The sequence below is a fragment of the Cibotium barometz genome, chromosome 10 (genome assembly GCF_041138505.1).
Source record: "Cibotium barometz isolate CiBa-2024 chromosome 10, ASM4113850v1, whole genome shotgun sequence".
Taxonomy (NCBI): Eukaryota; Viridiplantae; Streptophyta; class Polypodiopsida; order Cyatheales; family Cibotiaceae; genus Cibotium; species Cibotium barometz.
This window is the reverse complement of record NC_141055.1, coordinates 29,740,942-29,765,270: the sequence shown is the minus strand read 5'-3', so window position 1 is coordinate 29,765,270 and position 24,329 is coordinate 29,740,942. Positions and strand designations below refer to the sequence as shown.

The window sequence follows — 24,329 nt, the reverse complement described above, 5'->3', positions numbered from 1 at the left end:
ATGGTGGTGATGTGCACGAGATGCCTGTTAGTGCATGGGAATCTATTAAAATTGCTCAATATAGAGCACGATTTTATGCTAATAGGAAGTGTTCGTCGAGGGAGTTTTCCGAGGGAATGCTTGTTTATCTACAGATACCTAAGAGTTCTGAGACGTTGCAGATGGGGAAGGTTGGGAAGTTGTCTCTAGGTATCGTGGACCTTATCGGATCTTGAAAAGGATTGGTGAGGTAGCTTGTAAATTAGAATTGTCTCCTAATGCCAAAATTCATCCAGTTTTCCATGTGAGTAGACTCTAGGAGAAACTGGGAGCTGAGGATAACGTAGTTACATCTCAGGAACTGGTAGAGGTTGAGGACCTATTCTTTGTTCCACATGAGCTAGAGCTTATACTGGATCTCAAGTTGAGGAAGCTGAGGAATAAGTTGATCCCTGAGTATAAGATCAAGTGGAAAGATAGGGCGGTGGAGGACTCGACTTGGGAGACAGTTGCTAGTTTAGAGCAGAGATTCCTTGATTTTGTTTCCTAGAGAGGAAAGTGTTAGATATCATCCCCTACTTGCTGGCTTCCTATTTGGTGTCCTATCTTAGCCTTTGGGGCTGACCATGTTAGTCTGAGGGGGTGGTCACCCCTCACATGTATTTTACCCATATTTATTCCCCATTTATGGTTCTGGGTATTTTTCCCAGTCGTGGAGATATTTATCACCAGTCGGCTGCCTTCATGCAGAGGTATATATAGTCGGCATCCCTCCCTCATATTTCATTGCTTGCCTAGCTCGTCTAGCTGCAGTCCCTCACGAGGTTCTCCCCTCTTGCTCGGGACATGTATTCCTTTTGGTGATGATATTGAGAGCAGGTTCTCACCTGTGTTTCCTCTCTCTCTCTCTCTCTCTCTCTCTCTCTCACTCCACATTTTTCTCTTGATGACTGGAGGAACATCATTGTACTACTTGTTTGTCTCATAGGCCAATTTTGGCCTTTTGTAGACGTTAATATATCTTTCTTTCTTTTTTTTCTCTCTCTCTCTCTTTCTCCTTTGTGTTTCCACTTTCCCTTCTTCCGCTTCACATTCTATCATGGTATCAGAGCGCTGGTGATTTTCAGCATTGGATGCTCCCTCCTCTACCTCTGCATATCTGCGTTTTTCTGCCCATGGACAGATCTGCGTTTTTGTGTTCATGCGTTGAAGCTTGCGTTTCTTCAAGGGCTGATTGATACCCATTCAGTGGGCTGCAGTTTCCTCTCTTCAGGGCATCAGTTTGCAGCTTCTTTGCAGCATGACAAGGGTGTTTTTTCTGGACAGCATACCTGTCCTTCTTGGTGGCACCTTCCAGGGGTTCTCAGGCATTTTTTTCAGGATTGGACAGCAACATAGCTATTCCAAACAGGCTGCGTTTTTTGGTCTGTTTGGGCTTGCTTCCCCAGCCTTGATCTTGGAGCTCTCTGGGCTCCCTTTTGCCTATCCTTTCTGGTTATCTTGTGCCATCCCTCCCACCCCCTGATCGTTCTCTGCAGCAGTTCTTGATCTGAGGCTTCAGCATTTCCATATTAAGCCCCTTATACCTCTGCATTTTCAGATTTGCAGCCATGGTTGCTGCGTTTTTCTGAACCGATTTTGCTGGTAGCTCTACCTTCACTTGGGCTTCATTTGTTAGACCCGAAGGTACCTTCTCTTCAGCGTTTTTCCTCATAGGAGGTGTGGACACTGGTTTGCCTGAATTTCAGGTTTGTAGCCCTTGTTTGGCTGCGTTTTCTTCTCTAGTGGACACTGATCACTCGCAGAGGGGGTTTCTTGATTGGATTGTGGCTTTGGAGGCAGTTTGGTACTTGAGGAGGATTTTGAATTTCAGATTTCAGTCAGCGTTTTGCTGATTTTGGAGCATCTATACCTGTGTTTTGTTCCTGGCCTACACGGTTTCCCGGTTTCTACATGTTCCTTGCCTTCTGTTGGCGGTGGAGTGCTATTTTTGCTGGATAGTAGTGTTTGGCTGCGTTTTGCTTCCCACAGGAGTTTTCTACACTCAGAGGGGGCCTTTCTCCAGCTACTTCACTTGAGGATCAGTTTCGGGAGCTGTGTTGTATCTGTGGAGACTTTCTTCTTTGACAGGAGTTTCCAGTTATTTGGAGGAGAGCAGTGATCTTTTCAGAGATCCTGAGCAGAGTTTATTTTGTTCGAGCTTGTGTTCTTTGCAGTATTTGCAGAACAAGGAGGGTGTTTTGCCCTTTTGCGGTGTGATCCTTTCACATGGATCTTTTATCTGATGCTAATTCTTGGGATCTGGTTCTACTTCTGGAACAGTCTTCTGCTATCTGTGATGCTTTTGAGGACTTTGTTACCACTGTAGTTTATATTCCTGCTTCCCTTCCTCACTGCTGTGAGGAGTCTATCTCTTCATCTCTTTGTGATGCTTCTGAGGATGCCCCTCCCCCTGCCAGTTCTGCTGGCCCTCACATGTATTTTACCCATATTTATTTTCCATTTATGGTCCTGGGTATTTTTCCCAGTCATGGAGATATTTATCACCAGTCGGCTGCCTTCATGTAGAGGTATATATAGCCGGCATGCCTCCCTCGTATTTCATTGCTTGCCTAGGTTGTCTAGCTGCAGTCCCTCACTTACGAGGTTCTCCCCTCTTGCTCGGGACATGTATTCCTTTTGGTGATGATATTGAGAGCAGGTTCTCACTTGTGTTTCCTCTCTCTCTCTCTCTCTCTCTCTCTCTCTCTCTCTCTCTCTCTCCTGTGTTTCCTCTTTCCCTTATTTCGCTGCACATTCTATCATAAAGGTCTTAGGAGGGGAAGTATGTTATGTACCTAACACTAATCCTCGAGATTAGGTCCCAATTTGGTTAGGGTTGGGGTGCCTTGGGATAAGGGGAAGACCACAGGTAGGTATTAGTGATAATCCATGGTTACTGGCTATTTATAGTTGGATTGTTATTTATAGCGACAGTGGTCATTATATAAGTGACTTTTGGGTTTAGTGTGATTCATTTAGTCATAGAGTTGGTTAACGGTCTGCGGGGAGTGGAACCCTAGCCCTTGGCTTGGGGGTGATTCTTGATGGAATCTACTGTTGGGAGGTGAGTTTGCATGTACTCTTCTATATTTACTACCCTTATGTGTTTAGCTTGTGTATTAGGTGGTCTGTGGGCGGGCTTTTGTTAGAAATACACCAAAATACCATGTGACATTGGGGATACTGGCATTTGGTCATTAGGTTTATAGCCAACTTGGTGTGAACAACCTCTTAGTTAGAGTCAAAAGATAGGGTTTAATGCCTATAAAAGGGGATTGTACTTGGTGGTTCATTCATCTCATTCTCATTCATTCATAATACAACCACCTTGTGTTGTGGCTCTCTTCTCTCTCTTCTTCTTCCTCCTCGACCATGAAGAGATTTCATTCTCCATAGCTCCATGGTTGAACTTGTTATTGCCAAGATGGTATTAGAGCCATGCTTCTCAGTGATTCATGCTTAATCTTTGCTCATTATCACACCCTAATCATGATTAGTGAGACCAGGTCATGTCTTGTCTTGTCTGCGCAAATTGGCAATGAACTCCCTGAACGGGAGGTTCGGCATAGAGCCCGAGAGTAACATAACAGAGATTTGTGATCAAGAAAGGGCCGACATGATCATGTCCAATTATGAATACACTATGGCAGAGCCGATCAGTGATAACCTACATATAGGGAGCTACACCGATAGGCTTCAGAGACTGTGAGATACTCCTGACGACGATGATGGAGTATCATCAATACCACATTTCTTGTAATCACGGAATGCCGGTTCTTCCTCAGCGGTGTAGATGTCGGCAGCAATTACCGCATATGCCCGGATACATATGTATCCATATATAAGCCACGAAGGATGCTATTACACTGATACCGATTCAGTAGCATTGGACAAACCTATTCCAGATGAGGTAGTGTCTTCGTCAGAGTTAGGGAAACTTAAGCTGGAACACGAGGTAAGAGAAGGCTTCTTCCTAGCCCAGTGAGTAGCCATGAATGCTCCCTGCCATTGCAGCCATGAATGCTCCCTTTACAGCTAACAATTGCTCAAAATTCAACTTGGGGCGCACCCTCCAGCAACTCCAATCGACGGAAATAGCGTGCACTATTGACGGGATTAGACGTTTCAAAAACGCCAAAAAATTGAAGTGTTTCACAAAATCATCGCCGTTGCTTTGAATTCGCCTATTTTCTCTTAGATGTAGCTACTGCATAGTAAGAGAATCAAGCTCACAAATTTTGAGCTCATTTGGTCAACAAGAGCAGCCAAGAGAAGACGATTTAAAAAAGCGCAAGTTTTTAGGAAAAACACAATGGTGGCCTAATTGCTTTAAATCAGTGCACATCCATGCTACCCCGGGGGTTTTGGAGGGCTTTTACAGTTTTCTACAGCATTACCAATAAAGCAAATACTATTCAAAAAGAGGGTGATGTTGGGGAGGGAAGGAGTGGGTGGGAGGGAGCAGGCTGTTGGGATTCAATATGGGTCTTTTCTCCCAACCGCACAATCTCGTGAATGTCATATTTTATTCTCATGTGGGTGGATCATCTAACTCATGCGGAGTATTCCTGGTTTACTTTTTGTATGTAGATTCCAGATGCATCTGCTTTAAGGAACTTTTGGGAGATTTTGGAGCTTCCACAACTCACAGCTGTGGTTTTTTTGTCATCTGTGTTGAAGGAGGTTAGTGCTTATGTACAACGGAACTAAATGACCACAGAAATGGGCAGCAGTGTACTTTAGAAGCTGAACTTTTTAACTGCTTCTTGTGTTTTTATTTGTAAATTTGCTCATTATGGTGTTTGTGATTTCTCATGAAATTCAGCTCAATTGATTTTGTTGGTGCAAATTTATCATGTGATTGTAGGTACAAATGCAATTCAGTGGACGACATTGGAGGCGCTTGAGGTTTGTTATCATTTCAACTGTTGGTACAAGTTAAAATGTACAAACTCTCAACTAATGTGATATAATGAGGAAGGGAATGGATGGGACGCACATTCCTGCCTGTGCGGGTAGCTGGGAAGACACCAACAGGAAGGGGGGAAACTGGCACACACTCGCTCATAGCATGGGCACTGCAAGGCTGTCACGTCAGCATACATTGGAAAGCCTTGTCCGGTATTTCCAGTTCCTTTGGAGGCAGTGGCTTCGTTCGACATGTCAGCTACTTGGAATGTACGGCAGGTCTCTAGGTGGTTTTTGACTTGCAGGTGGGGATGTGATCGACCAGTCGACACGTTTTAAAAGGATCTCATTACAAACTCAAAAGGGTTGAATCAGTCTTGGTGGAAGAAACCTTTAGAAAGTCAAAGTTGAATTCAATGTATTGGGTTGATGTTCTACATCTTTATGTCAATCAGTAGAGGACATTATTGTGATCAGTTTTTTTGTGTAGATGTTTTGATTCTCAGTGGCAATGAGCAGTCCAAATCAATGCTTCCAAATAAGCCTTTGTGATTGGAAACCTTGAAATACTTTCTTAGTGTTGAAGGAATTTTTCAGCCAGCTAGCTCCTGACCCAGAGAGCACCGAGGATCTCTACCACACAGAGAGATCCATGAGATTCTCCGACGGCATGACATGCCCTCACCATAGCCACATCTGCCATTAGGAGGCTTACAGAGTCATATTTCAGTTTTCAGTTTTCACGTTCTTTTTTAGTTTTTCCATGGCAGGGTATACCCATGGTATCATTGTACTATTCGTGGTCTCACAGGCCCTTTAGCTCTTTTGTAGACGTCAATATATCTTTCTTTCTTTCTTTCTCTCGGATCAAAGATGCCTGAGCATGTACTTGATGGAGCTCATACAACACAGGGATGTAGTGCTGAGGCAGAATGCTAAGAGACATGTCCAGCTCTGACAGGACAGATTTCTTTGTGGTACATGCATTCACATCAGAGTCTACCCGTACAAGTGCCTCTACTCCAACTTCAGAGCCCACCACCCATGCCCATGCTCAGCTCCGCACCCCAGAGGAGTTCTTAGCAAGAGAGCCCGATCCATTCTACGAGCCAGACTCCCCCGATCCAGAGCATCAAGACCCTCCACCACACAGAGACAGATCAAGGAGGTTCTCTGCAGACATGACACGCTCCTATCACAGAGGCCTGACCCTCTTTCTGCCCTGAGATTGGTTCTCGCTGAGGAGGGATCATAGGATAATAATCTGCTATCTGGATGTATATACACGTTGGAGTTTTTTCCATTTTATAATTTCCTTTTCAGTTCTTCCTTGGCTCAGTATATCCATGGTACCATTGTATCCGTAGACCCTTGGGGTATTCCGTAGATGTTATTTAACTTTCTTTCTTCTTCTTTCTTTCTCTCTCACGCATGCACGCACACACGTCTACTTACCTTCCAAGAAATTCAAAACCTAGATTCCTAAGTGTGTTGTTAATATCATACTGTAAATAAGGGCACTACCCATTTCATAACGATCTCACTTAATACATTCTGTATTAGGTCCCTTTTTGCAGACAGGAGGCGAGGCAACCTTTATTTTGATGATGAGCATTGCATTCACACAAAGCTTATGGGAGAAAGAGGTATTGTTGGTTCCAATCCTCAAGGGTTGTTGAGTTTTTTACGAAACATTAGAAGCATCACCTTTTAAAGTCCTCAAGGGTTGTTGAGTTTTTTACAAAACATTAGAAGCATCACCTTTTAAAGAACTTGTCCTAGCATATTAATGAGCTGAATTTTTTAACCTTTGAACCTTCTAGCTTCCACGTAGAACTCTTTTGTGAACTCATGGATAAATCACTAGCATCAATCATGGATGATGAATGTTGTGTTGGTAGATTTGTATTATGAAACCTCCTTTTGGTCAAAAGCTTTTCCTTGGGGATAGGAACCACACTTTTTTGCTTCTTAGTTTTTATTTATAATCAACTGTTTCTTTGGCATGAATAATGATTCTTGTTTGACGTATGTGTGTATGAAACCTCCCTGATATCAAACTTGCTCAAGGGTTACCCTCATACATAAAAACCTCTCTATTTTTTGAAGATAGAAATAAACAAAAACCCCCCGCCGCCCCCCCTTCCTTCCTGTTTCCCCTTACTATCTTTTGAACGTTGATTAATGCAATGGCTTCTTTGGCATGAATGGTGGTGCTTTGTTGACATACTCTCATTTCCTTGGGAGTGGAAACCTCTTCTAAGGATGGTTACCGGATTATGTTTGTTAAAGATGAGATGCTCTTTTAGAGACTAGTCACTTGTATTTCACATTGCAAGGAGGCCCATGGAGTGTGGCTAAAAAACTTGCCATTCAAATGTATAAATTACAAAAGAAGGCTTGTATTTTTGTTTTTGTTTTTCAAGCCGGGGTCAGAAACAAGCACGCTCGTTCTGAGACTTGAACAGAGAAACACTTTTTCATTAGCTTTGTGGCTCTGTCGTGAAAAAAAGAAGGCTTGTAATCACATGGGATTGTAGTTGTCAACCCCATTTCCATTACCTCCTGTGACTCGGATGTTGAGGCGCCGGATCCGTCGCATCTTCTCTTCATCAAGAGTAGACTGCATCATGTGTACATCTTCTTGTACCTCCTTCTTGATGTTCTTCTTCATCACTTGTACATCTTCTTGCACCTCCTTTTTGATGTTCTTCTTCATCACTTCTACCCATCCTTCGCGGGCCGCCTCCATTTTCCCCTCGATTGTGTGGGTGAGGGTTGGTGATCTCTTCTTTGATTGCCTCTTTGTCCACCTCAAGAGTCTCTCCTTCCTCCCGTGGACGATCCCGTAAGGATGCCACTTCGCCCTTCAAAAGGTTGATTTCCTCCTGCATGGCGAGCTTTTCCTTCTCCCACTCCTCTTGCATGGTAAGCTTCTCTTCCTTCCATATTTCCGCTTCGGCCTCCAGCTTCCCCATGCGCGTCAATAAGTCCTTCTTGATGGCGGTGATGGTGCTGTCCAATGTCTTCTTCTGGTCCTTGATAAGATCCCTAAGGATATGATCAAGCTGGCTGATTTTGTCATCTACAGACCCTCCCATTGTAGAGGGAGGGAATGTTTGAAAGGAGCAGGTAAATATGTGGGAGAGAAAGAGAAGAAATGAAGAAATGGATGAGTTCAAGTCCCCATTATGTTGCTGCCTTGGGGGCTTGAGCAAGGGTGGGTGGGGCCTGAGCAAGGGTGGGTGGGTGGGTGGGGCCTGAGCAGAGACGGGACGGGGCGAATGCAGGCGAACAGTGAGACAGAGAGGCCTGACGAGAGAGAGGGGCGAATGCAAGCGAACAGGTGCGATGGAGAGAGAGAGACGGGCTACACAAGCAATGGAGGGTAGGCCAGCACAGCGCGAGTTGGGCAGTGCCAGGCGCAGCACAGCAACCGTGCGCAACGAATCAGTGACAGAGAGAGATGGGGGGCGCAGGCAGGCAGTGCGAGGGGAGAGCGAAGAGCGAAGAGGGCAGCGGGAGGGGTGGGCGCAACGGGAGAGAGAGCGAGGGGGGGGGCGAAGGCAGGCAGCGAAGCGGGCAGCGGGGGGGGGGGGGGGGCAGGCAGGCAGCGGGAGGGGAGAGCGAAGAGTGAAGGGGGCAGCGGGAGGGGTGGGCGCAGGCGGGCAGCGGGCGGGGGGGGGAGAGAGAGAGAGAGAGAGAGAGAGAGAGAGAGAGAGAGAGAGAGAGAAAGAAAGATATATTAACGTCTACGAGAGGCCAAAGTCGGCCTATGAGACAAAAAATAATACAACTGTGTTCTTCCGGTCATCGGAAGAAAAGAGAGAGAGAGAGAGAGATGGCAGTGTATTCAATATATTCATGCGTTACAAAAAGGTTCATCTTTTGTGACCTTTGGCCTTCCCCAAAAGCAATTTTAATACCTAAATCTAGACCTACCCCACCTTGGGGCGAGATGGCAGGATTGAACTTGGCCTTGCCTTTTTTTAAGGCCTCGACATCTATGACTCTATAGAGGCTCTCCACATCCACTGCATGTGGAGGGTATCTCTAGAGGATCTCTCAGATCTGAAGCTGTTGGGTGGAGCATCTCGTCGGACTAGTGGGTCTCGGGCATCTAGCTCGCTGCACCTAGATTGCTCTGTCTAGAGCTCTGTGCCTCTCTGCATAACTGATCTCTGTGGTGGTGCAGCTCAATCAAATAGAGTCCTAGGCATCGCTGGTTTGGGAAATCAATGAGCCGAGACAGTGGCTCAAATCCCTCCGTGAAGAGGCAATGAAACCTTCCCCATATCTCAGAGTACACTGGGCATCTGAAACGCTAGTCCTCCTCTTCTTCTGCCAGTTCTCTTGATTCCTTTTTTTGAGGATTAGGATGTCCCTGAATATCTTGCACACTTGGATATGACTGTATCATTGAACACTTTGATGATTTAAGAGCATCATCCAAATTCTTCGATTGTTCTTACGAGCATCATTTTGATGACTGTCTGGCACACCATCCACAAAAACAAGTTGCCTGAACATTCGGAAACTGAAATGTCAACTGTTGCACATAGTAAGACTTCCCTTTCACACAGATGTCGCCGTAACTTTGAGCAGTGCTTGTAGTCATCCATGGCTTTTGCAAAGGTCTTCAGAAACTTCACTTTGAACTCATCCCACATTATCTAATAAGTTGACTGCTATGAGAAAAACAAGCATCACTTTTATATAAGCCAAGTATGCTGGCATCCTTGATGACATAAGCATGGTGACATTATGTTGACCTACAATGAACTGTATCATTAATGGTGTTTACATGCCACTTAAACATCTATGACCTTTTGTTTTTCGTGCAAAGCATAGGTGTCTTTGTGATGCAAAGATTAAGTCTAATTGTGTGAATTTGAATTTGCAGGTTCAAAACATGTGGGAGTCGAGAAGGCTGCACAATGGTTTGATGAGCACCTTGAAAAGTCAATACCAATTATTATCATGACAGGTCATGTTGAAAATACAAAAGATTCTGAGGTGGACTTGATGCTTCACCAATTTCAAGAAAGCTTGAAAATCACAAGAGAAACTGACAAAGACCTCAAGGTATGGGCAATCAGTCGATAAAGTACATATTGAGAGCTTAATTGTGAGAAGAGTGAGCTGTTTTAAGTTTGATGTAAGAATTGGCTAACACCATTATCTTTGATAAATACTATGCCTAATATTGGGTTTTCAATTTTGCATGACTACATTAGATTGTTGGCTTGTTTATCTTCCAAACCTTCTTATGCTTGGGCTTGCCTCTACCATTTTATCTCACATTGATGAAGAAGTTTCTCTAGTGTCTAACCAACAAGGAGGGGGAAAGGAGAGAGTTTGTAATGAAGACACCAAAGGAGAGTGGCAGTAGATGACAAAGAAGGGTCAAGAAGACATGCATAGAAAGAAAGAAAAGGACCTTTGTAGGGATAGGATTCCATCAATGGAAAAACACACTTCTTCCAAGGCTGAGGAGATTGAGAAGGAAGACCAATTCAAAGGGAAAGGGAAAGGAGACACTAATCAAGATGAAGAAACAGGAAAGATTATTATTGGATGTTGTTTACTGTTGGAACATGGTGGGTGGCACTCTAAAGAGGATATGGGTGGTGGATTATGGTGGGTGGCACTCTGGAGAGGATACAGGTGGTGGGGGCTACGCATGCATGATGCAATGGAGTACTGACCTTTTCTTTGGTGTTTTGTCATGGTATACAGATTATGAATGCAGCCGAATATGTGCAGTGCTTTTGGAGTCAAGATGCAACAATTTTAGACCTTTGCAACTCTTTGGTCTGTTGCTGTATTCATTATGATCCCTTGTAAGCACTAGCATGGGATTTTTTACAGTCTTTTCATTGGAAGCATGTATTATTCTTTAGGTGCAATCACAGATAGAGTGGAAACAAACGCATGGAGCCCATCAACATATCCAAGGAACTGGTGATGGTGGACAATTTCTTTTCAAAGATTACCTCTCAGGTGAAAGCTACATTGAAAGTCTCTCAACAAGGGCAGGAAAAATGCTGAAAAGGAGATTAGCGTGCAGCTGTACCTTGAACTTTCACGATGATGATTGCAAACTTTTGATCATTTGCAGCAACTACCATGGAGGAAGGTTTACAAGATGGATCCTTGCATGCGGGAATATTTCACATCAGCAAGAATGCACGAGAAGGTGGTTTTGTCCGACCAAGGTATTGAATTAAAAACACACATCAAGGCTCACTGGTTATTTTTTCCGCCTGGCCACTACCTGCTTTTTTTGCAACCAAGGCTCGTGCTCAGAGAAGTTGCTTATTGATTTAGACGACACAATTTTGATTGACTCGTGGACTGATATTTCTTTGAAGCAATAAAGGCGAAGCAGCAAAGCTGGAGGTTTGGGTCCCAGCGGGGAAGTTTCAGAATCGAGCACTACATGGAGACCTTGTTGCAGTATGTTTGTTTAGTTGATGGGGTTTTCAGAGGTTTGGTGTATGCCTACTACGTAAGGATAGCCATAGTATTGATGCTTATGGACAGGGGGAGTAGAAAAAAACAGAAAAGATGTTCAAGAGCCACATCTATTGCAGGTTCGAGTACTCTCACATATTGAAGACAATGTCTACAAACATGGACAATATGGAGCAACGCTTCGCAAAGATCTATCTGAGCCACTTGTTGATGAAACCACATTGGATGACAAAGACATAGAAAGCTTAGATTTGTACGTAAAGGGAGATGAACAAAACATAGCATCTAAGCAAAAGGCTAGACTTATTGGGGAGGTGGTTGGTGTATTGCAAAGGCTTCACAGGGATTATGCTGCTTGCTTGGATGAGATAGAAGAAGAGAAATTATCCGCTCACTCAAAAAGGTATAACTTTCTCAACTGGCAAAATTATTTGACATGCTTTTTTTTTCTAGGCAACTTCGTGGCTGAACTGAAGCTTTGAAGATGCGCTACTCTGTCACTCTAATATGTAATGAACCTGCTTCCGGAAGCAGTTAATAGTTAGACTAGAACAGCGCTTTTCTTCTCAAATATTGACTTCTGTGCCCGACAATTATCTCCTTCCCTCATGCACTCACCCATCACCACCATCCTTGTCCCTTATCTCATGTTTGGACAGCCCTTACTCCTTTGTGCCCTTCCTTCCTTCAATTTCTTCACCTCCTTGTCCACTGGTCCTTCACCGCTTCAAGATTTGGACTTGTCCTTTCCTAGGCTCGGTGTCAAAGCTCTACCTGGAAAAAAGTGACTTATGCTGTTGGTAATTGCAAAATAAGTAATTGTTAAATATACACAATCACTTGACTTAGTGCAGTCAGATCTTACCATACCAACTTTTGTGTATGAAGGCAGGAACACCTCTTGTGTGTACCAATGGATAATCGACTCCCAATGGTAATAGACTTCTGTAAAAGGGTCAGGAACTGTCAGCCATTTTCCACCTACCTGGGACTTTTAAGGCTTAAAAATGGTATTTGCTTTGGTTTGCCAGGTTCGTGTCACAACGAGACAGAGATCCCATCTTGTTGGACAAAGGTTTGTGATAAGGATAGATGGTTGGGATGCTGACTCTAAGCTTCCAAGGGGGCACGTGGTACGGATTTTGGGGTTGATTGGTGACCTCGAAACAGAAAATAAGGCCATTTTGGTGGAGAATGAGATAAATATCCTACCTTTTAGCACACTGTGAGTTATGTGTCTGCTTGCATAGCGGATTGTCCTTTCATTTCTCTGCTGGTTGCTGTTAAGAGGTATCTGCTTTTTGGAAGGCAGGTCATTGCAGGAGCTTCCTATTGACACAGACGAAAACCCTTGGTTTATCCCAGCCAAGGAGTACGCTTGCCGTCGAGACCTTCGCTTTACCCATAGAACCTACAGGTAGCACTCAAAAACATCTCTTCTTTCTTTGTTTTTATACTCAACCTTGCTGTGGCAAGTTTTTGTTTTTAATGAAAGATTATTATGCTGATTAATATGCTCTACGACATCTCATTTTGTTTTTGCGTGTGTGTGCGAGATTGGAGAAAAAAAGAAAGAAAGAAAGGTCATATTAACATCCGCCGAAGACCCAGAGGGTCTATGAGACCTAAAAGTAGTACGTATGATCCATGTGTAGACTAGGAGTCTTAGAACATGAAAAGAACAAAAGCCTATCTACCAACAGGGTCTGTGTACTATGTGGGCTGTGCATGCACAATGAAACAGGCAGAACCAATCATATATCATCTACCCCCTGCAATATGGTACATGGTGTAGATGTTCGGACCTTGTGTCGGTCCCTCTTTATGGATGGTGTCAAAGTATGTCCCAAATCTGAAGCTGACGAGAGGAGGGCTTGGATCTCTGGGGTTGGGGGCATCTGTCTCTTTGGAGGGTCTGAAACACTCCATAGTAAAAATCCACTTACATGTGTGTCAGCCCAACACCGATACGCACAAAAGAAAGCCCAAGCAGCATGTCTGAAGCATTGCAATCATCGTACATGCAGTGAGTACACACGAACATCCACATGAACATAGAAGGGTTCTGCTAGCACTTGCCACCCAACTGTAGGCTCCAAACCATACAAATGCTAAGCCACCCCCAAGCTAGACGACAACACAACTCTGGCAAGCTCCTACCCTCAAGGCATGCACATCCCATACCACGCACTCCCAGTCCTCATGACTGTCAAACCAGAGGGCTAATCACAAGCTCGGTCCCTTGGGAGGCATCTCCCAAAAAGAGTTCCACACATCATCTTTTTAACAAATGAGCCACAAAACCAAATATATAGCCCAATGACCAGTTTACACTGCGATCCGGCCGGCCTCTCAACACTAGCCTCGTTATGTCCAAGCATGGGACTAAACATTCTTCCGGTGTTAATGAGAGGAAGTCTGGGATACAAAATTTGAATATTGGCATTGGAGTGAAGCAACATTCTTTCAAGTATTGTCTTCATCTGCACGATCTCTCCATCTAATCAACCACTTAGAAATTGACGTGTTTCTAAGGGTGCGTTCCCTGCAATCCACAACAACAACTAGCATATGGGAAACATAGACAAATAGATCCTCAAGTTTCACAAGCTCTTGGTCGAAAACAAAGCTATCTCTTGCATCCATCACCTCTTTCAATCTAATAACATGAAAGAAAGAATGCCATTGTTGATGCAGGATGGTAAAATGAAGCACCTTGCACACACATACCTCATATTCCTAATATTACAAAAAAGCTACTTTTTGTTAGACATAATGGTGAGTAAGGTTTGCAAGTGAGGTTCAATGCTTTATGAAAGACTTCAAAGAGCAGTGTCGTTTGGTTGCAAAAGGGTAATAGAAATGGCAGGATATTTACTTTGAACGTTAACATACCTGAGGTGAAGACAACCATGTTTGTGCATGGAAAAACGATGTTAACATGTATGACATGAAGATCGGTTGAAGTCTATGCATGTCCAAAATATTATTGCATGTATACACAAAGTATGTGAAGTATGCAAGCTTAGTAAAGAAAGCCAAACATGCTTTTTCGCATGAAAATCACATCAATACAAGGCTCTTGGATGTTATACATTTTGATGTATGGGAAATGGAACAATTGTGCAGGTTGCACTTATTATGTTATATTCATTAATGATTATACTAGGAAGGCGTGGTTTTACTTCATGAAGCAAAAAAGTGTGTTGTTTTCTCACTTTGAGATATTTAAGGTCTTAGTTAACAAGAAAAAAATGCCTAAGATTGGATAGTAGGGGAGACTATTAGTTCGATGATTTCTTGAGAAAGTAGGGAATTAAGAGCCAATTCACATACAGGTACACTTCGCAATAGAATGTTGTAGAAAGGAAAACAAGCACATTGCTGAGCAAGACTCCCACATCTTCATTGGTTATGTCTTAGAGAAGAAAGGTTATAAATGCTATAATCCTATAAGATTGGATAGTAGGGGAGAATATTAGTTCGATGATTTCTTGAGAAAGTAGGAAATCAAGAGACAATTAACATATAGGTACACTCTGCAATAGAATGGTATTGTAGAAAGAAAAACAAGCACATTGCTGAGCAAGACAACATAATAAGTGCAATCTGCACAATTGTTACATTCCCCATACATTAGAATGTATAACATCCAAGGGTCTTGTATTGATGTGATTTTCATGTGAAAAAGCATATTTGGCCTTCTTTACCAAGCTAGCATACTTCACATACTTTGTGTATACAATCAACCTTAAACTTTGGTAAACGTGCAATAATATTTTGGACATGCATAGACTTCAACCGATGTATATTCACATGACCAATGTATTTGTGCCACATGTTAATATCTACAATGACACATGTCCCATGTGCACACATGGTTGTCTTTATGTCATACATGTTAACATCGTTTTCCCATGCACAAACATGGTTGTCTTCACCTTAGGTATGTTAATGTTCAAAATATCTTGCTATTTCTATTATCCTTTTGCAACCAAACGGCACTTTTTAAGTCTTTCATGAAGCATTGAACCTCACTTGCAAACCTTACTCACCATTATGTCTAACAGAAACTAGCATTTTTGTAATATTAGGAATATGAGGTATGTGTATGCAAGATCGTGAAGATGGTGGGAGAGCTCAACTGCTTGTTCCTGGATGGCGGCAGCTACCAACTTTGGGTCCCACTTCGTCCCCGGGGCTGCACTCAAGGGGAAAGAGAAGATCATAGCACCATTATTTAGCGTAGAGGTTTTGGAGTGGTGGAAAACCACACATACCCAAATAGGGACTATGGTCTCCTCAAATATACTTGTCCCTTACGTTGGCAGACATCGAAAGAAACTGTAATCCATAGGTTGCCCCAATATCGTGGGGGGTCCACCTGGGGACTCTAGCAGGGGAGTCCTCACCGGGGAGGCAGCAATGGTCATCTCAACCGGCTCTGAGAAACAGGGAATCAAGCGGCAAACGGAACTGGCCGGTTGCCTCCGCTCTGGGTCGGGGGCTGCTGAGGGGCGATGGGAGTGCTCTGGAGAGGCAAGGGGGGTTGGGAGGGGAGGTCAGGGCAGAGGGAATTGCTATGGATAGAGTCGGTGACGAGGATGGAGGAGGAGGGGGGGGAGGGGGGCGGAGAGGCTGGAGAGGGGTGTTGCTGGGAGAGATCCAAAAGGAAAGGGAGGGTGTTGGGGGAGCCTCGCTAGGGGCTCGGTGTGGTTAGCTAACCTCACTAGGCACTGAGGGTCGGGGGGGGGATCACGACGAGGGATCGGCCGCCAAATCGGTGGGGCCAAGGGGGCTTGCTCTATGACTGGAGGGGGTCCGTCGGTCAACGTGTATGTGGTGAGATAAATGCTCAAAACAGTTCTCTGACACAGAACTGAATCCTCTTGAGCTTTGCTAGCTTGGCGTGTGTGCGGTGGCGGTGCTCAGCTCTGGTGGTCGGCTGATGCCCCAAGCGTGGGTCAACTGTATGCCACTCTCTGGCATCTGTGTTGTCTGTAGTCCGGACTTGATGCTCCGCTGCTTGGAAACTTGCCTCTCTCTCTCTCTCTCTCTCTCTCTTTGCTCCTTGGGAAGGATTTGAACGTGAAACCTGGGGAAGGGGGGGGGGGGGGGGTTTCTCTTGGATTGCCATCGAGGGCAAGCTTTGGCTAAATGTCCGATGTGTTTGCAAATGAAGCATTGACCTGGAAGGCTTGAATACTCCACGCGTTGCTGGATAGGGTCGCCGCGGAGGCTAGGAATAGATATACAATGAGGCACTGAATCCGGTGAGGCCTACATAGATGTGGAGGGATGGAATCTCGGCTGCCTGGTGAGGGTCGAGGCAACAGTGGGGGGGGGGGGGGGGGGGATTCCATCACTCTCCCGATGGCACCACCAATCACCGGGAGAAGAGGAAGGTATTCCTTCCTGAGGCCTAGGAAGCAAATTGTCATTGGGAACCCCAACATGCCAGCCAGAGGGGGGGACGGACAGAAATGGGTGAAGGAGAGGGGGTTGGGCGGCATTGAGAAAGGGGGCGAAAGGGAGGGAATGAAGGGGCGAAGGAGAGGGACAGCAGGAGGGGGGGGGGGGTGCAGCGGTGAACAAGGAAGGGGAGGGGGTACGGGGCCGGGGGGGGAGGGTGCGCTTAGGGAGCGCACGACAGGAAGCCCCCATTTGCTTAGCTTATAGACATAACAACGCGATTGGAATTTCCATTGGAAGTTGTCCAAAAATAGTAACCCTCCTAGATTTTAGGAGTGTGATCCTTTGTATTCCATCTTATTAGATTTGTAAGAGAGCACCATGTAGAACCATGTTTCAATACTAGATCTCTCCCAAATCCTCAGGAGCTCTCCATACATGCTTTGCACTTGACACTTGAGCTGCAATGCCCATTTCTATGTCCAAGAAACCATCTTGAGTGCCTAAACCAAGATTTAGGCGCTACCTTTTTTATTGGATAATCCCCCATTCCCAAAGCTTGTACTTTCCAAATATTTAAACATCTTGAAGTCCACCAGACCCCTTTCATATTGGGAAATGTCTGGGCTAGTGACACTCCCCATCACCCCCACAAAGCCTAGCACGTTATCTCTGCAAGGCTTAACCCTAGATCCAAACAATCGGTATCAGAGCTTGGGACTTAGCTGATCTTTCTCTCATTTTTTACTGAATGAAGGCAAAGGTAGCTTGAGCAAGTGGTTTCCAGACCACATTGAGATGGGAGAAGTCTCCACGTGGCACATCAGAGCTTTTTTTTGAACCAAGGGATTTGCATCATTTCTCCATTATAGACTGCATCGAGCTACACAACGGAGGCTGCAGGCGAAATGTTTTAAGCAAACGTTATGGCGTACTCTAACAAAGACCCAACACAACTCAGCCATCATTCTTCAATTGGCGTTTTCACAAAACAGGGCACAGACTTGGAGATCTCTTTGCTTTGTGGCCTGAAGCAGCGCTCTATCAAGCAAGGTACCACGGTCCATAAGCTTTGCATGCTACAGGCACAAAACAATTGTGGAGCAGTTGTCGAAGGGTTCTGAAGGTTGTGTGTGTCTTCGTGGCAGCAGCGCAGTAGCAACTCGGGTTTTGAGAGTGTGGGTGTAGCGTTATAACAGTGGTGGCCTACACGTAGCACCAATCAAAATCAGTGGATCTAGCGATTTTGGTAACTTTGCAGTGCCTCGTTTGAGGGTTTGAATCAGAGGCCCCATCCACACATGCCCTGTGTAAGTGGGTGCTCATATGCAGAAAATCTTCACATTGTTTTAGAGATAGTTTACATGCACTTTGATTTAGAAAATGCTTGTGTGTATTCTAGGCTTACATGTTTGTTGCATAAAGCGGTCACCATCCTCACCACTTGTCCTTGCACACGTTGTCTTCGGGAGGATCTCATTTGGGATCATCTTTCAAACTGTACTCTTTTGTCATGAGAATATGTGCGCGTAGAATCAATTGGTGTCCTCACCTCTTGCATGTTTGGGGCCACTTCAAGGGAGAATTTGCTAGATCCACCAGGATCTCCCTAAACACGCTGGGCTACTTGAGTGTTCACATGTCCCATGCCATGCAGATTGCGATTGGCCAGATACGGGTTTCATCCCACCACCTCAGAGTGGAGACATGTAGAGTTGAGCACGTCTTCAGAGCCGGGAAGCTCATATGGAGACCCACGGAGGAAAGGATTTGCTGATTATGCCACACAGAGTTTGAGACAGAGGAGCATTACATATGTTGCTGCCCGGTATACTATGAGATTCGTGAGAGGTTTCACTATTTGTTTCGTGAGGGATTCGGTCCACTCTGTAGGATCATTGATGTCCCAGATCAGCATTGCCTAAGGCTCTTCCTGCTTGAGCTCCGCAGACACAGGGACACTTTCTTGAGAGAGCTTCGGCCCCAGCCACACCGACCCCTCCCTCGCTAGCCAACCATCACCAACTTCTTCTGGACCCAGAAGGTGGAGGACACCTGTATAGTGGATCCTGTGGTCCCACCTCGGGCTGCTCCAGACCCACCTCTCCTGAAAGGCGGACCAGGCCTCTGCATTCCAGCGTGCCCGATACCCCTGCCCCCCCCCCCCGGACGTTGGCCACAATCCCCCCATTGACTCCAGATCCAGGACATGCTTCACCACCGTCGAGTAGTTGAGGGAGACCTCTCGGTCATACTCATTAGCCCCATGCTTGATATTTTGGAGAGTGGTATCGGGGGCTGATGCTTCTCTCATTCAGTCGCAACGCGATTAATTATGACAATTCAAGGACATAATATACAGGAGTATTGAACAACATAGACGAGAATGTGCTGATGTATTCATATTGCTCAAATGTCTTGGGTACAAGAGACTTAGAATGCTAGATTGCTTATCAGCTGCGCAATTCATGGACTGAACTCAGTACAATAATGTGACAGTATGACACACAAAAAGGTATATTTGGTACACGGCCACACCCTATTTAGAGATTTTGGTACATGCCACGGTGCAATAGTCACTTGGGCAAGGGGTTTGTATCTTATAATGAGAGTAAACCATATTCTAGTTTTGCTTGTGAAGACATTTTTAGCTTTGGGCTGTTTCAAAGGCTATATAACTTTGCTTTGTTACAGCATTGATCCACCCGGTAGCAAGGATGTGGACGATTGCTTGTCAATACGACAGCTTGATGACAACACAATGGAGGTGCAATAAGCCAAGGCTATGTTTTTTCTTTGTGAGCATTTAGCATTCTATTATTGGAACTAACACCTTGCACTGATATGCTAAAATGATCTACTTGTATCTGTTGAGTCACAGGTTGGAGTGCACATTGCTGATGTTTCCTATTTTGTCAATGAGGGTAGCCTGCTAGATCTTGAAGCCTTTTCTAGAGGTACAACAGTCTACTTGGTGGGAAATACCTATCATATGCTTCCTTCTATTTTGAGGTTAAGTCTTCCTTCCTTTTTTCCCCTTTTTGCTTATGTGATTGTTAGAATGCTCTTATGGTTTATTATCTATTACTGATTTTGTATGCCTAGACAGCTTTTTAACCTTGCCAATGACTTGAGTCAATGCTTTGCTACAGCGAAAACCTATGTTCCCTTCGCTATGGCAAAGATAGGCTAGCGGTGAGTGTCATCTGGACAGTGGACCCACAGAACGACTTTGAAATTTTGGATGCTTGGTTTGGGAGAACCATAATACGGTCCCGTCAGCAGGTTAGTGCAGTACCATTAAAAATTCCGCACCTAGCTAGACTATAAATGCCAAGCATATAATCACACTGTCTGGTCATGTCCTGTGTGTCCCATAACCATGTTTGCTTTGTGTCTTGTTGGGTCTTGAGTAAAGTTCTTATCTTGCCTTTATGACTGGTTTTTCATTGTGCGTAGATGTTCTATGCTCAAGCACAAGCTATACTTGATGAGAAGGACTTGCCAGAAGAATGGGGGATATGTGGTGGTGCTGATGAGATCGTGCAAGTACAATCTGATTTGTCTTTCCTGGCTAATTTCTCACAGGTGAAAAGCATCTTGGTTTTTTGATTCTTTCTACAGGCCCCAAAGCCCCTCTTATTCTTGGTTTTTCTCATTGCTACCCCTTCTATGGAAGTTGATTGCATGTTTGGTGTTTAACAAAAGGCCTAATGCATTTGAGCTGAACACATTATTTCTGTTGACCTCTTCTTGTTGGCTTGTCCTCCCACAGCTAGTTCTACCAATGCTGTTCTGAAGAAAACTTCTTTCCCAAAAACAAAATCTGCTTCTCTCATATCAACAAGGCTCTTCAGAGATCTCCTTCGACCTGTGCATTTTGATCCCTACCCGTTAGCTCTTAAAATATATGATGTACAACTACAGGGGTGTACAGAACCCCACCCTTTGGGATCAAAGTTTTTGAGACTTGTGCAAATCTGGTACTACTAATACTTTTCATAAGTTGTCCACCCTGGTACTATTTATGTTCTAACGAATATCGTCAACTCCAAGTGGGAAGTGTTCGAGATGGTTTTGGGTCTCTTTCTCCCTCCATAGTAGCTCAACTGGCTGGATCACCAATATTGAGAAAGGTTCTTTGTGCACTACTACTTGGGGTTACAGTTACCACTTATACACAAGTAAGAAGACCACATACCGAATTTTTGGAAATGATACTGTACAATGGGTGCTGATAAAGTAGACACTGGCTGTGACCTGTCGGCTGTATGAACTATCCTTACACGTTGCTGATAAAAAAGACAGTGGCTGTGACCTGTCGGCTGTATGAACTATCCTTTCACTGTCACAAGTCACAGCTGACAGGTCAGCCACCGTGAAGCGATGCACTTACACTTACCTCAAAATAATGTTGTTACTAGAGGTGAAGTACCTCTTAAGTATGATGGTACCTGAAAGAAGCATGTTGTCATCTTGGGATGATGATGCAACCTAATTTACAATGTCAAAGATCTAGAAACTTGTTTATAAATGATCTATCATCACTTTGGCCGCTTGCTTCTTGGTACAAGCTTTTGTGAATGGCACGTTTTTCCCGGGAGCAGCAAAGTGGCTGATTCTCCAAGGTCGGGTGGACCAAACTTGGCCTTCTCAACATCTACGGCCCTAACAGAGCAACAAACCACACCTCCCTTTGGATTCAGGTGTGCCAGGGTCTATCCCCAGTAGACGCTTGGTGCAAGGGAGGAGACTTCAACTTGCTTGAGGACCCAGAGGACCGTCGGGATGTCAGCCCAGATCCTACCATTACAGTGTAAGAATACACATTAGCGGAAGCTGGATCAACACAATACAAAGCATTGAATTGCAGAAAGAAGTGGAGAGTAAACAATATTAGTGCTTGCAAAAACTTGATTGCAAACTGATGGGGTTTGCGCACCTGGGTGCTCCGGGTAAAGGAGCTTTGATGGTGATCTAGATAGACTCTGGATGGGGGATGTCTTGCTTACAAGAGTGAAACCGGCCTTCAAAAACTTGACGGGCGGTGGAACAGACACTCGCACACAAAACACTTCAACACCCATGGGGACCTGGAAAAGGAAAATAAACAAGGGGAGCTAGAATGCTCCTGCAAATAGTACAAGGACACCGATTGGCCCCAAAACGCAGTGGCGCCCCTTGCGGTATTTCTTTACTTGATCAAATATGAGTACAAAGTACAACTTGTCGAATCCTTTACCAATAGGATTCCTCTCGCTATTACAGCAAAGCATTCCATAGAGAAGGCACACCTGTACGACACCTCCCTGCTTGAAAAGGTCTTCTCCATCTCAACCATGGATCTCACAACCCTTTCCCAAACAGCAGTAGGGCTGTACCTAACCATATGTCCTTCCTATAGTCATAGCCTGCGTGTAACCTTGAGAAAACGAGAACCTGTTCACATGAATTCCAAAGACATGTTTCCCACATGAAACCAAAGACCTGTATTTGATAAACCATAGACCTATATCCATAAACCGTAGGCCTGCATCCTTGTTACCAAAGTCCTGTTTCTTCTCGAAAAACCAATGTCCTGTTTCCATGACAGATAAATCCACATATGCACCATCCAATCACGGTGCCAAAAACCTAGAGAAAGAAAGATAGAGGATGTGTCAAGCCATCCCTGAATACACATAAGTCCCAGACGAAGAGCAACACACATCTCTTCCAAGAACATCATCCTGTGCATCTTAACTTGATCCTCTGCATCTTATTCTCGTAAACAAAACCTGCTTGCGAAGAGAGAGAGAGAGAGAGAGAGAGAGAGAGAGAGAGAGAGAGAGAGAGAGACTTCTTGGTTGTTAGCCCCTCGGTGCCTCCTTGAGCTCACCTTCTTCCAAGAGAGATAGAGAGAGAGAGACCCACGCTGACTGCTTTCACACATGCAGTCACCTGGCGTAGAGAGCATCCCGTCTGACACTCGTCTGACTGCGCAACTATCTGCAGAGAAATTCTTGCTTGATGCTTGTCTGGTGCTGTAGCCCGTAGATGTAGTCGCCTGGTCGCTTTTTACTTGGTAGTAGCCCATGCTCAACCACCTAATCACTTGCCTAGCTGCCCATGTGCAGCAGCACGCTGGTGTAGGCCATGTGCATCAGCACTTGTCAGCTCCCAATAGCAGTAACTCATACATGCAAGTGTAGCAACACCCATCAGTAGCATCTGATGGCGGCGGCAACAGCAGTAGCAACATCAGTATGTCAGTAGCAGCATCAGCACGGCAGCAACAGTATCAGCCAACAACAGCGGCAGTGGGCAGCGGTGACGGCGGCGGCGGTAGTACGTGGCGGCGCGGTACCTGACGACGGTGGTGCGTCTACACTCGGTGGTAGCAGTTTTGTACCTAGCGGCGTGCAACGGTAGTACCCGGCGGCGGCGCCCGACTGTACCCGGTGGCGGCGCCTACACCAGCGACGATGGCAGTGGTTCTGTACTAGCGGTGGCGGCAGTTCTGTACCAGGGTGGCGCCTGTACCAGCGGCGGCGACGGTTATGTACCAGCGCCGGTAGCGCCTGTACCCGGCGGTGGCGTAGCTGTACCTTGCAGCCACCTTTCCACACGGCAATCACCCTTAGCCCTCTTTAAAGAAAACGATTTGCTTTTCTTCTCAAAAACGCCCAAAGCAAGGTTTTCAAAAAAAAAAATGCATGCTTATTAATAATAATGTTTTAAATCATCTAAGGTTTAAAAACCTTATAACATCAATATCCCTTTTGTCCCCTTTCACACTTGGGCTGGCCACCATTTATGAATTTCTTTCTTGATTCCAAGCTCACGTCTTTCACACTGTGCATCCTGTGCCCTTGCCCGTGCCCACCTGCATGTTGTCTAGAGGGAAAAACACAGGGTCGTAACAAGAGTGCTTGAACACAATGAACTCGATGATAAACTCCAAGGCTGCAAAACAGTCTATATATAGTACCCAGGTTCAGCAGGGACATAGGTTGGCCACGTCGGCCCCAACCCACGACTTGGTCCAAAATGACCAACTGACTACATCATCCGACTGGGACCATATTAGACTACAACTAAATCTCGTAGGACTAGGGACTTGGCGCAGCTCCCAGGGTCATCTAAGACTGTCTGGACTCTCAAACGGACCTTGCAACCCGATAACAATGTCTTCAGTTTGCTACTCAGCACTCACTAATGCGGTCACTTAGCTCGCACAAGCATGCATCCTACTTGGTAGAGTGCCAAGTCTACATAAGCCGTCTCCTAACCATTTGGCCACACTTGGTCACCATCCAGTGTCTAAACTAGGAATTACCGTGTGCCCGGATGCTCATCACAAAATCTACTCCTCATAAAGGGTGTCTTACAAAATAGAGTACATCCGTCACCCGCAGAAACATCACGAGAGTGGAGCGTTGAGCAAATGCTTTTCCAACACTCCTCCTCAATGTCCACCCATAGGTGAACTACCTCTTTGGTCCAATGCGGAGTCGATGAAGATGGCACTC

General features: G+C 45.1%; 1 protein-coding gene across 2 annotated transcripts in view; it reads left to right on the top strand.

The window, feature by feature from the left end:
* LOC147634763 (uncharacterized) overlaps nucleotides 1-24,329 on the top strand; it is a 239,842-nt gene that overhangs the window by 51,443 nt on the left and 164,070 nt on the right. Inside the window, exons 3-18 of one of the 2 annotated variants that reach the window (XM_086803941.1) lie at nucleotides 4,612-4,704; nucleotides 4,889-4,929; nucleotides 6,493-6,575; nucleotides 9,833-10,014; nucleotides 10,669-10,743; nucleotides 10,833-10,932; nucleotides 11,051-11,147; nucleotides 11,304-11,388; nucleotides 11,526-11,809; nucleotides 12,295-12,340; nucleotides 12,438-12,631; nucleotides 12,719-12,823; nucleotides 19,513-19,585; nucleotides 19,700-19,830; nucleotides 19,971-20,103; nucleotides 20,278-20,406. In XM_086803941.1, coding sequence (XP_086660067.1) covers nucleotides 4,612-4,704; nucleotides 4,889-4,929; nucleotides 6,493-6,575; nucleotides 9,833-10,014; nucleotides 10,669-10,743; nucleotides 10,833-10,932; nucleotides 11,051-11,147; nucleotides 11,304-11,388; nucleotides 11,526-11,809; nucleotides 12,295-12,340; nucleotides 12,438-12,631; nucleotides 12,719-12,823; nucleotides 19,513-19,585; nucleotides 19,700-19,830; nucleotides 19,971-20,103; nucleotides 20,278-20,406 — 1,851 coding nt within the window. The remainder of the gene's footprint in view (nucleotides 1-4,611; nucleotides 4,705-4,888; nucleotides 4,930-6,492; nucleotides 6,576-9,832; nucleotides 10,015-10,668; nucleotides 10,744-10,832; nucleotides 10,933-11,050; nucleotides 11,148-11,303; nucleotides 11,389-11,525; nucleotides 11,810-12,294; nucleotides 12,341-12,437; nucleotides 12,632-12,718; nucleotides 12,824-19,512; nucleotides 19,586-19,699; nucleotides 19,831-19,970; nucleotides 20,104-20,277; nucleotides 20,407-24,329) is intronic. The other variant, XM_086803942.1, reaches the window with a different exon arrangement.